Below are 16,489 nucleotides of genomic sequence, written 5' to 3'. Positions count from 1 at the left end.
GGCGACTCTCGAAATTCTGTTGGATTCAAATTTAATCGACGGAAGAATGATCCGGCGTCGTTCCGCTCGCCGCTTGTCAGCAGTGGATTACAATAATCACGGAGATAAATTGAGCAATTATAGGGATCGCATTCACCGACGGCCTCGGTCGTAACAAAACATTTCGGATCGTGTGTTCGAGTAGCACCACGTTGCGATTTTGTATCGTAGACGAATGTGTTCGAAATAATCGGACGTTCCTTTCGAACATTCCGCTTGTGCTCTCTCGCGAACTGCTTTTTCGGTACTTTCCAACGATTTCAGGGCCCAACGCGGGCATCGATGAACAGGAAAGGCCACTCTTGGTCGGCTTGTAAATCCGCCGCTCCTTGTAAATCCGCCTGTAATTCCGGGCAGGGACGCGAGTGCGAGAGCCCCGCTAAGAAGAAAGAGAAAGAAGAGTTACGGCCGACATGAATCGCGAATTATCCTTGAAAACAGGCCGCGGTAGACGCCGGAGGTCACAGTCGTTGACATCGGAAACTACTTCGATCTTCGATTGCTGGCCCATGGTCCACCTGGTCAGAGATCGGCATCCAAAATGGTCCCAGAACTCGCGTTGAAAAATGGACGTTCGCAGGAAAAACGGTCCTCCATCTTTGTCTTTACTTAACCGCGGGGGATGTTTATGCGAATTCCGATAGAAAACTGGTGAATATATGGGGTTAAAATATGATTTACAAGAAAAGAGCGAATGTTTTGTCGTTCTGTAAATAATTTATCCTTTTTCTAAGGCAACTTCATATTTTCGTTCTATTTTATTATTTGTCTTTGTTTTTTTACTAATCTTTCTTTTTTTAAATCATGGTAGTAAAATGAAAATATCAGTAAAAAAAAATTCGTTTCCATATCTTCGAAGACAAATGGGTAGGGGTGGAGTAATGATTTGGGCTGGAATTTAAGCGGAATGGATACAAAGGCAAAACAAATGTACAGTTTCTTCAAGGAAAAATGAATGATCAAAAATATATAAATTTACTCTCAAAACAAAGTATTGAACACGCACTACGAATTACCACTGATAAATTTATTTTTTAACATGGCAATGCTGTAATTCTCCGAATTAAAGTCTAAGAACAATTTTTTCAAAGAGAAAACGTATCGGTTTTACTGTTGTTCGCACGCTCCCTGGACCTGAATATTATTGAAAATTATTAGGGAGAACTAGCACGTGCTGTATATAAGAATGGAAAACAGTATGATAATATTAAACAATTAAAAGAAGCTATTAAGATAGATTGGGATAGTTTGCCACAAAATACAATTAAAATGTTATACAAATCCTTACCAAAGCGGGTACTCAAAGGAATAGAAAATAAAGGTGGATTATTATTATTATCATATCATTATTAACTTTGTATTAATTGCAATGTAACTTTCTTTTTTATGAAAATATATGTATAAATTCTGTGAATGTACTATCATTTTGCCGGCACTATTTGTATATTTCTTCTGCTTGCTCAAAAACCTAGCAAGGTCAACCATATCTACTAAGAAGTTCCTTCTCTCTGCCATGTAACAATTAAAATGTTATGTATTACATTAAAAAATTCTAAGTAGTTTTCAAGAAATTAAAGATAGGACACATGTGCTATCTTTTTTTTCAAAGGTGTAAGTTTCGAAATCGGTTACTGGCAAGCAGCTATTTTATATTAATCTTCAATGTAAGTAGACTTGAAGCTGGTGCTACTTTCATATTATCGGTCTTAGACTTCACATGCCTGGAAATTGATCATTTATTACGATACAAACTAGTATATAACAACAAAAAATATAGATAACGTATAACACTTCTTCCGAGAAATATATTAGTATATATTACAAATTATTCATGATAGTTATAAAGAATGAATTCGCTGTTAGACTTTGACCATGTTTAATCGTGTTATTGGCTTATCTAATAATCTGAGTTAAGAGTTCGGACTTTTCATAGGAGAGAAGTAATAAATATTGTAGAGAAAATGTGACAGGAGGTAGAGAAGAAAAATCGTGAAGATGGAGGTCAAGAAGAAATCAGAACTAGTTTGATTAATCGGATTATGGATTTGTTATTAATCCTTAATAAAGATACTCTTCGTATTATTGCGTAACAGGAATCATATAAATCCTTTTTTGAATTAAGACTTTGATTTAGAGATCTTTCGAATTCGAACGTTTTGTAAACGTATTGTACAATAGATGGATGATCGTCCGTTTATATTAATTTCAATCGTTTGATATTGTAAGGAAAGCACGGTATCATGCACTGTTTTTATAGCAAAAGATGCTATTTATATGTTCATATTTATAGGTGCTATAATATGTGTGTAAACTCTGTCATAAACCTAACCTAACCTATTTTATATTACAATTTGGTATGATAAAAAATGCATTTTATACTACAGTTGCAACTTGTTTCATATGTCAATTATAATTCAATGCAGTTGATTTTACTTTTATAACTTTATATTCCAGTCTAACTAATTTTATACGAAAAACTTCCCTAAAAGAGTACAAAGCTAATTTCAATATTTTTTAGTTTAAAATTCGTCTCCATTCGAATGACCATTTCTATTCAAACATGTCTCGAAATTTCAACATCGACTAATAAATACAGAGAGTATCATAATTTATTCGACACAAGGTTGCATACACGATAGCAGCCATTGTGTGAAACGTAACCAATCATACATTACGGAATAAAATCTGGATATATTCTCCGATAAATAAACGTACGAGCGGCATCGTAGATAAACTTTAAGCGTGAATCGATTCTGTACATTTCAGGAGTACACAGTCGAAATTTAGGACCCCCGTTACATGCCGACGAATTTCATGCTATAGAGTGTTATACACGTCGAGCGACATAAACCTGGCTCGTAACGACGTTTGCTATAGAGATTTCTCTGTTCTGGTCCTTCATATAGATTCGAATGAAGGAGGTTAAGGCGTTGTGGAGGGGAGGAGACGGAGAGTAGGTGGAAGGAACTTGGCATATGCATAAGGGAACCTTACCGGTCTCTGACACCTTCGAACTGCTAAACCTCCACCTGAGTCGTTTTTTCTTCTTGGAATCTTTTTGGCTTTCGCCCAGGGACCGTTCTTTCGCTGGTTAATTAGATTTTGATGGTCAGCATAAGCATTTGCATCCTTTATCCCAGGACAGAACGAACGCGAGAAGAACCCGACGTTCTTCTCGCGTTCCTTCTGTCCCTCGTCTGTTTTTCTCCGTTTAATACGTTACCAAAGAGCGAGAGAAGTTACGGTTCTCCACCCGTTCTCTCCTTCTTTTCTTCTTTCCGCGTTATTCTCTCGCTCCGCAGGGGAGAGCTGTTTAGCCTTTCGGATACTTAACTCCAAAACGATTTAGCAGACCAGGGACCAAGTGTCAATAAGTCAGCATTGCTCAGGTATATACCAACTGGACGCAATAAGTCTTTTCTTGATTTATTGCCTCTTTTTTATTTGTCGTACCTCGTTTCGTGGTAAACGATATTTAACGTGTGCCCTTTGATAATGAACTCTGAGACATACTAAAGCTCGTTTGATTTGAGTTACGTGGAAAAAAATGGGATTAGGAAAGAAATGTTTTTAGCGTATTTCATTTTTCTTATCGTCATTGACAAAATTAATAAAAGGTAATTAGAGTGAAATTACGTATGTGAAATTAATTTAATTTTCTTCTGTGGTAATTTTCAAGGATACTTGCAATACGATGTACATGTTATTGCAATAATTTTGTTATGTTGTGCTCTTTACGAAGTTTTGTTTTATATTTACATCTTCATTGTATGCTGCATTTTTATAAAATACCTACATATTTGTTCTTTTTGTTCTACAATTGTTCTCTGTTCTCTACAACACTTAATTGAGCCACTTATTTTGAAAATAGGGCAAATTCAATAAATTTACAAATAAGCAAACACTAATTACTGTATTATAATCATTAATTAGATCAATCCTCATGTTCTATTTCTATAAACATGAAACAATAAAATTCGTTGGAACTCAGGATTTATTTATTTATTCTTATTATTACCTCACAGCTTCACTTTCAAGTGCATCATTCTTTGAAATCATTGGGAGCCTTTTTTTAATGAAATAAATAAGAATTTATAATTTTCAAATGACAGCGAAATTGTTAAGGGGTTTTGTACACTGGTACTAAAACAAGAACTGTATTAATATTGTCTATTATTTATTAAGGACTGAATAAGAACTTACAAGTTAATAATACAAGCAATGGCACCTAGACACCTAGATGGCACCTATCTACAGATCCTCGTTTCATACTGAGGTTATACTATCAATTTTATACAATTTCTAGTTTTTCAAAATTGTATTACTAAAATACCAGAGCTAAGTATACAGGGTGCTTCACCACATTTTGCCATCTAAATTTGCATCATTATTATTACCCATAGCAAACAATGTTTTAGATGAAGTTGAATGGTTTGGAGAGCGGCATATGCTGGCGGTGTATTTTTTTTGTAGGTGGACTTGCAAAGGACATATGAGGGTCATTAATATTTTTTTAAATGGAATCATAAACTTTTTATTGTATCAGCTGATACTCCTTCATATTCTTTACAAAAAAGTATTAATCTAGTTATGTGAAAAAATCATTAGTTTAGGAGATATTTTAATTCTAACTTGTTAGGAAATCGTGACTTTCTAGTCAATATTATGAATTGCCCTAGCTGAACAGCAAATGTTTTTTTACATGCTTTGAGAGGTCACGTGTCACCAAACGAATTGTAAGTTTTTGTTTTTTTTTTGTTACGCAATAGCAGTGAAATGTTGTCTCTGTTACGTCTATAATACGATGATTACGACGATACGGTGAATTATCACTTCATAATGAAGTATTCTAAGGAAGAAAAGATAGACATGTTAACAGTTTATTTTGAAGCTGGGAAAAGTGCTACACATGCAGAAAGATTATACACTACGGAATGTTAGTAAGTAATTAATTTCTCGATTCAGAAAGTGTTCTGATGCAAATGGTCGCCATATTGAACCTTTTCTATAAATAGACATTAAAATTAAAATATCTTCTAAACTAATGATTTTTTCACATAAACAGATTAATACTTTTTTGTGAAGAATATGAAGGAGTGTCAGCTGATGCAATAAAAAAATTATAATTCCATTTAAAAAACCATTAATGACCTTCATATGTCCTTTACACGTCCACCTACAAAAAAATATACCATCAGCATATGCTGCTCTCCAAACCATGCAACTTTCTCTGAAACATTGTTTGCTATGAGTAAAAATAATGACGCAAATATAGATGGCAAAATAATTTCAACCTAAGATTTTCACCGCTTACAATGAACATCTTTCCAATACAATTATTCAAATATTAGGGAATTGAAACTTACCATAGAATTTAGTTATCATTTTTTCAAAAGACTTGCCCCACTTTCAAAATATACATCTTCAGCGATTTTATAAATTCCATTACCCCATTTTATCTCACGAACTACAGTTAACCTGCAAAGATGTTGAATTTTCATATAAATGAAATTAACAAAAATAATTGTGTTGAGAAGTCAGTAATTAAGTTTGTTCATTTATCGATTATTTGTACGATAGCGCTCGATTTTGATTAGATCTTCTCATGTTAAAAAAGTAAAATTCATATTTCTCTTTCTAACTTGTTTCTATGTGATTATAATTTTCACGCGTATAAAAATATTGTGTGTTATTTTAAGAGATCCTTCCAAGTCATTTCTCCTTATATAATAAATTCATTTAGTGTTTAAAAGTCATTGTGTTTTTTGTGTTATTTTAAATTTAATAATCTCCTATATTTCCTGATAAACCATACCCTATTTCCATTAAAAGATTTTAAAATTATTTTAGCAAAGTTCAGGTTAAAAAGAATCGCTTACACTTGAACTAGATGAAATCCGCGGAACAGGCTGGTTAGGAAAGCATTTTGCGCGCCACGAATTCCGACACGACGGGATCGAAGGAACGAGAATACCTGGCGTGAGGGTAAACGTCAAAACACACCTCGTCCACCCACACGTATATGCTTGCTCATTCGAGCGCGTACACACTAACAACTAAGATTCCTATGGAGCAACCAATGACTGGAATGACTTGCACTCGATGTCGAACCGAAGATCCCTCTCGGTCTTCTTTTCCCCCCTGTCGACGTCCATCTCTTTTCTTTCTTCGATCTACCACGTAATCGGCCTCTCTGTCAGGCAGGTTTTCTTCGAGGGAGGTGCAGGCTTAATTTAATTAATTCTGTGCGCCATCTTGACAAGTGTGCGCCCCGTACGCGCATCCTAAGAATAATTTTCATACTCATCCACCTTCCTTTCCCTCCTTTCAACCTCCCCCCCTTGCTTCTTTACCTTCTGTTCGTTCTCAACTGCCCCGCACACTCTGATCGCTCGAACCATTTCTTCGGTTATCAGATCCCTGATTCATACTCGTCAAGCGTGAGTGAGTTGGAAGAAAAAGAGAGAAGATCAGGAGGCGGAGGAGGACGCGGGGAAAAAAAAGAACGCGTTTATCCGCTCCCATCTCGTTGGGGTCATTTGTCTTTTTGATGTCGCGCCGTATCTGATTCGTTAATTGCGAGACCTCGCGTGTGATCGACTCTCCTCTGTTCGTGCAGAGAAGTGGGAGATAGATCGGGCACCCAACGGATATTTGGAATTGAAAAGATTTTTCGGAGATACGGAACGATGAAGATTTATTGTGAAACTGTCATACCTGTTATCGAGCAAAATCTTTTGAATATTGAAAACGTCAAATAGCCTTAACGATTGTTAGAAGTCACTCACGAATGATTGCCGCTTGTTACCAATGTTCTTTACGGATGTTTGCATGGAGTTCATTTGGGGCTTAAATCAGCACACATTCTTACACTCACAAACTTTAAATAAAAAAACGAACGTATAATTATAGTACATTCGGGTGCAATGTCAGTACGTCAATTTTAGATAAAAGCGCAAATTTTAAGGTTTGTTATACATGTCCTTGTTTCAAAATATAAAATACGCCAACATGAAGCTTCATTTATTAAAATTAAACTTCGATAAATTATGGATAGTTAATAAGTTAATAAATTGTACAGAATCGTGACAGTTAAAGTGCTTACATCAAAGTTCATTGTAGGAATTCAATGTCACACCGCAATTAGGTCAATTCGATTGAAATCATCAGTCGATTACTTTTAAATTTGAAATCACACGATTCCAGTAGTTTGCATTATTATCTTTGACATTTGCTGCATCATTGTTATTATTTTGCAAATCATTTTAAATAATATATCTTCAAACGTCCGATATTTGTATATGCCTACTGTCATTTTGCTCAATAACTGTCTTCAAGGTGACTGCTTGCTTCAAATTTATCCTGTCTCGTTTCTCTTGGGCAATTTCTAAGAATCCTTTAACGCGGCTTTACGCGTATACTTGAGTAACTGCTTTTGAAGAAGTGAGAGGAGCCTCTTCCTCAAATTTTGGGGAATTTAATGTGTAAACTTGACATTTTTAATTTTGAAATTTTTCATGCTTTTCAATTTTCAAGTTGAGAAATTGTCAAATGTCAGTATTTCTAAATTTTTTAATTTTGATGTTGACAAGTTTCTAAATTTTCAATTTTTAATTTTTACAAATTTAAAAATTTTTTTCTAAATTTTCTAAATTTACGGGCCTATTAATTTACAAATTGTGACAATGCAATATTTTGATATTTCCAAATCATCATTTTTTGAATTTTTAAATTTTCAAATTTACAAATTGGCGAGTTTTTAGATACCTAAATTTACAAATTTTCAAATTATTATGCTTCGAAATTTTCTAGTTTTTAATTTCTTAAGTCCTAAACGTTTCAAATTCCGAATTCGAAAGCTTAAATCTTCAATTTCTAAATCTCCCTCATTCTAGGTTTCCTAATTTTCAAATTTTCAAATTCACAATTTAAAAAATTCCTAATTTTCCCAACTTTCAAAATTTTCTAATGTTCAAATCCCAAATTTCTAAATTTCTACTTTTCCAAATTTTTAAATTTTCAAATTCCCAAAATTCTTAACTTCCAAAATTCATAATTCTGAAATTTGTAAATTTTGAAATTTAATAACTCTCTACTTGAGCAATATTTAAATCCTTAATTTCTAAATTTCTTGGTTTTCAAATCCAGTACCTTTCACCTCTAAGTTTTTAAACCTAGACATTTCTAAGTTTTCAAATCTAGTAATTTCCACAATTTCTGTATTTCTGAATCTATAAATTTAAAAACACCAATTTCTTCAGCTTCATAATTCTCAAATTTCAAAATTCCCCAAACTTTTAATTCTTCAATTTCCATATTTCAATATTGCTCACTTTCTCGAATTTCTAAACTTTCAAATATTCTGACATTCTCTGACTTCAAATTCCGAACTTCTCTCAAATTCTCAAATTCCAAATTGAAATTCCCAAATTTCCAAGCATTCGAAATTGCAAAAATCTCCAACATGTTAAATTTCCAAATCTTCCAACATCTTAACCTTCTCAACTTCAACAATTTATAAATCCACAAACTCTCTAATAAACTTTCCAAGCTTCCTAATTTTTATATTTCCAAATTTGTCAAATCAGAAATTTCTAAATATCCTAAGATTCAAATTCAAATTAGAAATTTAAATCTGTAAATTACATTTGTAAAAATAAAAATTTACTATGCAGAAGTCAATATGTGCATAATCATTTTTCCTAGAGAAGTCACTTAGAATCAGATATCATTAACTCCAAAAACAATCAGTTAGAGTTAGCCAACGCTATCTGTAGCTATCCTTTAATTTTCAATAAATTTCACAAAATCAAAACTTTATCTCTAAAAACTCTTCAACTATTCTTTCTATTTTCTAAAATAACAATTTTTGATTTTATAGTCTTTGCTTTCAAAAATAGTTACTTTGTGACATTAAATGTATTAATGTAAAAATAAATAATGAAAATGGCAGTGTAAAAAAAATAGTAAATAAAACAATGATATATAGGTAAGAAAAAAAATTAATAAAATGCTTAGAATGATATGTAGATAAAATGAAGAATAAGTGAAATCACAATACTAAGCTTCACAGATAAGAAGTAAATAAGACAATTATAATAACAAGTAATTATGCAAGTATCTAAAATACTATGGGTTCGTTTACTACATGTGTCTAAAATAAAAATTATTAAGTAAAATGACAATTTTGACAATATAATATTTCAAAGTTCAATAAAATTGAAAACAACTCCAATATTTTGCATAATTACAAACTAATACATGTGCAGCCAAATATTTCTTGATACTGTGGCGATATGCAAATGTGAAAATTAAAAAATTGGGAATTTGAGACTTTTTAAGGCAGAAATTTAGAGATATGGGGATTTGAAAATATGGTGATACACAAGTTGTAATTAAAAATGTTTAATTTACTGCTTGGAAATTTAAATATTTAGAAGTTGAAGAATTCCCGAACTTAGAAGTTTGCTAATTTGTTAATTTAGAAATTTCAGAATTTAAGAAGTGAGGTCACTTGATAATTTGGAATATAGAAAATTTACTGCTATGAAGATTTGGAGATGTAGGTATATGGAACTTGGAGATTTGTAGATTTCTAACAGTTCAAATTAGTAACATGTGTATTCGACGACATGGAAGTGTAGAAATATGAGTATTTGAGAATATAAGGAATAAGAAATTGTCAAATTAGGAATCGGAAATGTGGGGACTTACTAATTTGAAATATCAAGAGACCATCCAGAAATATAGGTACAAATAGGTACAATATAGGTGCAAATTGGAAATTGCGAATATTTCAAGTCAGAAATTAAATAATGACATTCAACGACGTGAAGATGAGTAAACCTAATAATTTGAGAAAGTGAGGCATTGGAAATTGAAATTAGAGAATTGCAATTTAGGGATTTGCGAATTTGGTAACATGCTGATATCAAAATTTGTAATATGAAGACTTTAGATAAGGTGAAGTGGGATAAGTGCAGACCGGTTTTTGTAAAGTTGGTATTTAAACGTAAGTATTTTCAGTCTGCTATGTAAATACTTAACGCTGTCGATATCGAACGCTCTGCACAATTAGTACTATTTAATTAATATTAACTAGGACCTTAACTTTCCTTGTACATTTTGATTTTGATAGGAAATTGTGTAAAATGTCAACTACTTTGCACTTTCCCCGAAAATGGGGTAAGAGCGTAACATGATGTTACTTTGAAACTTTATTTCATGTGCAATGGGGCAAGAGCAGAATTATCAACAAATCTGCTATAAAGTGCTTTTTACTGCATTATGCAAGTAGTCTGTACTGCGAACAAATACTCTTAGCTGAAATATAAAAGGAGATATAGTGAATCAAAACAAGGAAACAAACATATTAAATGGAGAAATTTCGCTCATATTGTAATTAACTTCACCTTATTTTAGAAAATAACAACAATTTTGTAGTCGAAACGTACGTTGTGATCGTAAGTAAATAACACAAACAATGAATTTTCGTAGTTAACTCGGACTCTAAACTCGGTTCGTTCTCAGCATTCGATGCCCTATCACATAAACGATATTACCTATTACAGCAACGAATAGATTCGACATTACACTGAATAACACTGGCTTTCGTGAAAAGGTGTGGCATTTAAATAATACCAGTAATTACGAAGAACGAAAGAACCCGTAAAAGTGCGTGATCCGTGGAGGCACTTTGCTTTCCATTCGCTGAAGGCGATCCCGACGTCCGAGCATCACCTGAAGGAAGGAAAAGAAGAAAGAACGGTCCATCATTTTAGTCGCTGGCCTCAAACCTTTAGCGCAGATTTATGGGTAATCGAGGGTCCACGGCGAACATCATTCACGAAAGCAGCGAGGGCTTCACGCTCGTCAATTGGCAGGGAAGGAACCGTCCGGCAAAGTCGAAAACGCAACAAGATGCCGGACGAGAAGTGAATTTATGTTATACCTATCGACGTTAGCGATACAATGGAAATTCGGCGTACCGTGCTCGACGCCGATGGATGTCGATTACGATCTCCATTCGGACGTGTCATGCCCCGGGGTGGTATTTAAACTCTCTAATTTCCGATCGATCAAAAAAACTGTTCGTGGAAGTAAAAAATGAATCACGTTGCGCTGGGCGGATCGCCGTTAACTAGACACACAATGGCTTGCATTAGAGAAGAGAGGAGATTCCTTTCGAGCTGTTTCGCTCGTCAGACCTGGTGACCACCGATAGCACCGAGGTGGTGGCCCGGACCGTACGGAAAAGAGACACAACGCAAGATCCACGATACTGAAATGAGAGACCGAATGCGTGGCGGATGCGAGAAGGAGAAGATGAGAGATAACCCTCTCTTTATTGGGAACGAAGAGAAATAGAAAACGAAGACTTGCTTGTTGAGATTGGATCGCTGCACAGGGTGTCAAGGGGGCAGCAGGGGTGAGAGATCCCAACGGTCGATAACTAACTCGGTGTGATCACTGAAAAATAGCTGTCAAACATTCTTGTCCTTTTAACTCGCGGGAGCACCCCACCCACGGGGGCCACTGTAGTTTCTCTTCGTACACTCTTGCTTTTCCTCCGAAATTTCCTTACTCTAAGCATCTACATTATAACTGCTATTACTAACCTTGCTAGTCGGTACTTATACCAGAAATCTGTTGATACCATATATCTATTAATCTACAACATCGAGTCAGATGTATGTTGCAGTTCAAATGTGTCAAAACTAAATCGTATTTGAACTGAGTTTGTTTTTAATTGAACGAGGTCTGAGATTGGAAGTATAACTTGAAGCTTGGATGAGTTTTTGACTGACAAACACTTGCTGTGGATTAGCAAGCAAGTGTATTAAAAAAAGATTTGCAGCGTGCCATGTGTTCAAACTATTTAAAATACATTTAAAATACATCTGTTAAAGTGTTTTAATTTTACAGAAAACGTGAAAAATGCTAAAAATAATTCGATGACCAGGGACTGTATAATTTGACCACACAATGATCGCTCGTAGTGAATATAACTAGTCATAAAAGGTTTAAAAGTGTTTGTTATAAATTCCCTCGATATTAATTGTCGTTTCAAGAACGTATTTAGTTGCCTGCGGTTGTCATTCTCTAATAGAAAGGCTGCTTCGAGTGTTCTGTCTGTGCCATCGAAATTTCACGCACGTATCCACACGCTGTTACAGACGATGGAACACAGAGACATTGCTCGGTTAAAGTCACTAGCAGCTACTGGCAAGATTATGAACGAGCTCAACTTAAGAAAGGATCGCTCTGTGCAAGGGTTGCTACGGTTATATTTATTTATTTTTCACCCTTACACACTCGATCTTCTTGCCCTAACGGCTGGTATAAATTCCTCTATAAATGGCACTTTAGCTATGATGTTACCGTTAGATCAAAACTGAAAGATCGTTTACAACGGGACATGATTTGCTTTTTATGCATTATGTATTTGACCTTTCGATTAACCTATTTATTCGAAGATTTCTGCACGTATAATGCATACTAGCGTGGATACAAAAATTTCTTTCTCACCCTGTGGAACATTAGTATTCTAAATAGGTGATACATGTTTGCATTCAAAAGTTTTTTTAAAGTTTAAAATTTAAATTGTACAAAATTAGATGTTAGAATAGAAGTTTCACAGCAAAGTCAATCATTTAACCATATTTACATAATTAAGAAATCAAAAAATAAAGTTAATTAAAATATGTTTCGAACCACCTTAATACATACATAATTTGAAATTAAAAATAAAGTAGAATAATAAATAAATAGATGACAAAACGTGACTAAATATTCACATCAGTTCTTTGGATAAAATAACACATCTGGATAAAAATTAGCATAGTTGTTTTAACAAATTCTGTAATTTAGAATAAGACTCGTGAATAGTTCATTTAAAGAGTTTTGTAATTTTAGTGCTAAAATGTTGAAATTGAAAATGTCAATAAATTGTAATTCAAATTAGGAAAAGATGTATTTATATAAAATGTATTTGGAAATATGAACCTGGTACATCTGACGCAAGGAAATATTTAAAGGATTAATAACGTTGCAAAGACTACAAATGAATGTAAATCAGAGGAATAAGAAGAAGCAAAAGTATGTAATGGCATGGACCTTACATTATGGAACGAATTCTTTAATGATTTGTGAATTTGAAATCGTCTTATTATTCTTTCTTCGTTATTGTCTGTTCGAATATTTATGGGATGAGCCTTTAGAACTGTACTCTCTAATAAATGCTATTTATCATGTCATTATTTTAAAACATTTTCAGAAATTTTTCAATGTACAAAGGTAATTTCGGTAATAAGCTAAAAATGAGGTATTATAGATTAAATTTAACATTTCTGAAGAATGGTAATTTAATTTATACAACTCTGATTTGTATTATTATTATATCTCGAGGTCGTTAAAATTTAAGAAAAAGGAATAATAATGTCTTCTGTGCTATGAAATTTCTAAAATTTTGGATTCTTAAATTTCTACGTTTTTAAATTTTCAAATTATGACAATGACATTCCTTTTAATTCTTAAGCTTTCAAATTGCTAAATTTCTGAATTCCTGACTTTTTAAACTTTCTTGAATTCTTAAATTTTCAAATTCCCAAATTCCCAAATTCCCAAATTTCCAAATTCTAAAATTCCAAAATTAAAAAATTTCAAAATACTAAAATTTCTGAACATCAAAACCTTCAAATCTCTAAATTCTCAAATTTTATAAATGTCAAGTTTCCTAATTTACAAATTTTCAAATGTCCGAATCTTGATAAATCCGAATCCAACAGAGACTGATTCCGTAAGGCTCGGGGACAAAATTCCAAAGAAAATAACACGACTAACATCTAAAAAATTGAAAACAGACCCTGTTACAAAACAGAGAAAGAATAAATGAATATCAATGTTACATAGCGTTGCTAACAACATATCGTTCGTGAACGGTTAATATTCACAAAATCCTAATTTGTAACATACCCTTATCTCTCCCCCGAAGCAATTAAACTCAAACTCAAAAACCAGCAACGTTTCCCACATGCATCGACCGTAGTCAGGAACCAATTAGGTATCGATATTCTGGCTAAAGAACTTCAGCTCGTTCCAACGGAATAACCATATAAACATGTTGAAATGATAACCGGTAAGGATTATTACTAAATTGTCGTCGACAGAATTCCGCCAGTTGAAAAAGTTAAATACAAAACATTATAAAGCAGGACCAAATACGTACGAGAGTTTAATCAATTTAAAATAATCCCGATCGTTCGGAAAGAGCCGGAGATCTTTCGCGGCAAACGTGCGCAGCATCTCATCCGCGAATCAACGGGGATCGACGAGAGCCGGATGGAAGAGGGCAGAGCGAAGAGGGGAGGGGAAGGAAGAATAAAGAGGAGCGAGTACGCGGAGAACATGGCGAACGAGGCCGAGAGGAGAAGTAGAGAGGCCAGTCTGGTTCCGCGTGTTGCCCGGGGGTGCCAACCGCAGGATAATAATTTTATAATTGGGGGAATTACTCTGGCTCGCCGTGGTACAGTCCCTGTACGTGGCGTGGGAGGGTCCACCGACATTGTTTCCATCCGGACGGACGGGACGGGGATCTCTTCACCGGCTGTATCTTCCTTGGGACGAAGCCGTGGGTGAGATATGGCCGCATAATCATCGAATCATTATATCCACTCTCGAAATACCATGGGGCCGGAGCCACGGCCGAATTATAAAATTACGCGCAGCTTACTCGTTAAAAACATTATGAGCACTTTATCACAGGAACCGAAGGCTTCGGTTGTGTATACCTCGTCCTCCGCATCCTGTTGAAGAACGCGTCCTGAGGGCCTTGTCACGGGAAGGCCCGTTTAACCTGTGACCCGAAGGCTTTTCAGGTCTTTCATAGGGAAGAGCAAAAAATATATTGGCTACGAAGCTTTCGATGAATCGCGAGAAATGATTAGGCCGCTGTCGTATCATTTTTATTCCTCCGCTAAACACTGTGTTCAAAGGAAAGTTTTAACTCAATTTTCGACCCCTCGGAATTCTTCGAATACCCCTTGTAGAATATTATGTATGTAGAATATTCCGTGGAGGATCGGTGTTCTCAAGAAATCAGTTCTCGGGTTATTATCCAATAATTATCTCGTAACCTTCGAACCTCTTCATCTGTATGGTAACATTGTATGGTAACGTTCACTTACAGCCTTCCATTTCCGAGTTATCGTTTTTATCTGCCCCTATGGAACTTCTCGACCCTGATGTCTTATTTCCTACGCGCAATGACGAGATATCGAAGCTCCCATCTTTCTATTCTAATATATCCAACATAGAAATGCAATACTCCACAAGAATGTATTCCTCTCGGTAGAGTCGTTATGCACAAAGATTGCATATAGCCCCTGCAGGTGCAGACTCCCAGCTGGGGTCAATATTCCGGTGTCTTCGTGGAAGGACGCCACTCTCGGGATGTGCACGTTGTTATAATTGCGCTTAACCATGCCGGCTTGCAGCTTCGGTATAATTATGCTTCGTATCGTTAAATCTGGGTGTAATTTTCATCTTGGCTAAAAGAAGGTCGAGCGTAAATTAGAAGTTACTTTCTAAGACATTTCAACAGTTTTACGTTTGCATATTCTTTTACGTTTGCAAACGTTAGATAGCTAACAAAAAAAAAAACAGTAACACGATTCTGTTGTATGAAATAATTTCCTTTCATATAATATCTTCACTCTATGAACATTTAATGCAACTTATCATTCGGTCTTTCATGCACTTTTTTTAACGATCATACTTTCCAAACGCTCGCTTAGAACGTTCATACCTTAGCACATTCCTTTCATAATTTTTTATGTTTATTCTTACATATTTAGGTTTAGTGTATTGCCAGATTTAGTATATTCAGATTTACTATACCGGAATGTTCTTCTGACTTATTATGTTAGGTCCAGCGAGAAATTTGTTTGACTTAGAGTACCGGAAAATTCCTCTAATTATTATTAGTTTACTATTAGATTTATTATTAGATTTATAAAAAAGTCAAAAATCATAATATTTGCTAATATTATTGTTATATCATTGTTTCAGTTTTTCGCCACCCCATTCTACAAAAATGGAATGCTCAAATTATCATGATGCTGAGAAGAGATAGTAACGATGAAAATTATACGACTCACTCGATATTAATAAACGTATCTTTTAATTCAAAAACAGTTATATCTTCTTTCCACTTTATCCTAATAAACCTATGTGTTTATATGTCACGCATTTGATTTTAGGAAAATACAATGCGTTACATGAATACACCAACCTCCTATTTTCAATTACCTGAGTTTCTGGTAGAAAATTATATAGTGTTTCTTAATTCACAATGCATTAATTCTTAATTCATAATGTACAATACAAATTGTGTGAAAGAAAATTAACGTGTAAACTTTAATATTAAACTGAGTTACACGAAACCTGATTT

At 34.3% G+C, this 16,489-nt stretch overlaps 1 protein-coding gene and 1 long non-coding RNA gene across 2 annotated transcripts; one reads left to right on the top strand and one right to left on the bottom strand.

The window, feature by feature from the left end:
• Positions 1 to 2,954: 2,954 nt before the first annotated feature.
• LOC143265443 (uncharacterized) lies at positions 2,955 to 4,178 on the bottom strand. Its single transcript, XR_013040005.1, has 3 exons — positions 4,058 to 4,178; positions 3,263 to 3,993; positions 2,955 to 3,126 (listed from the first exon to the last, which is right to left on the bottom strand). It is a non-coding gene; the product is annotated as an uncharacterized LOC143265443 (long non-coding RNA).
• A 10,098-nt stretch (positions 4,179 to 14,276) lies between these two features.
• LOC105663459 (uncharacterized) lies at positions 14,277 to 16,230 on the top strand. Its single transcript, XM_012292403.2, has 2 exons — positions 14,277 to 14,672; positions 16,108 to 16,230. The coding sequence occupies exons 1-2, from the start codon at positions 14,380 to 14,382 to the stop codon at positions 16,169 to 16,171; spliced, it is 357 nt and encodes a 118-aa protein (XP_012147793.1). The 5' UTR covers positions 14,277 to 14,379; the 3' UTR covers positions 16,172 to 16,230.
• Positions 16,231 to 16,489: the final 259 nt, after the last annotated feature.

The sequence above is a fragment of the Megachile rotundata genome, chromosome 11 (genome assembly GCF_050947335.1).
Source record: "Megachile rotundata isolate GNS110a chromosome 11, iyMegRotu1, whole genome shotgun sequence".
NCBI lineage: Eukaryota > Metazoa > Arthropoda > Insecta > Hymenoptera > Megachilidae > Megachile > Megachile rotundata.
This window is presented reverse-complemented; position numbering and strand designations above follow the sequence as displayed.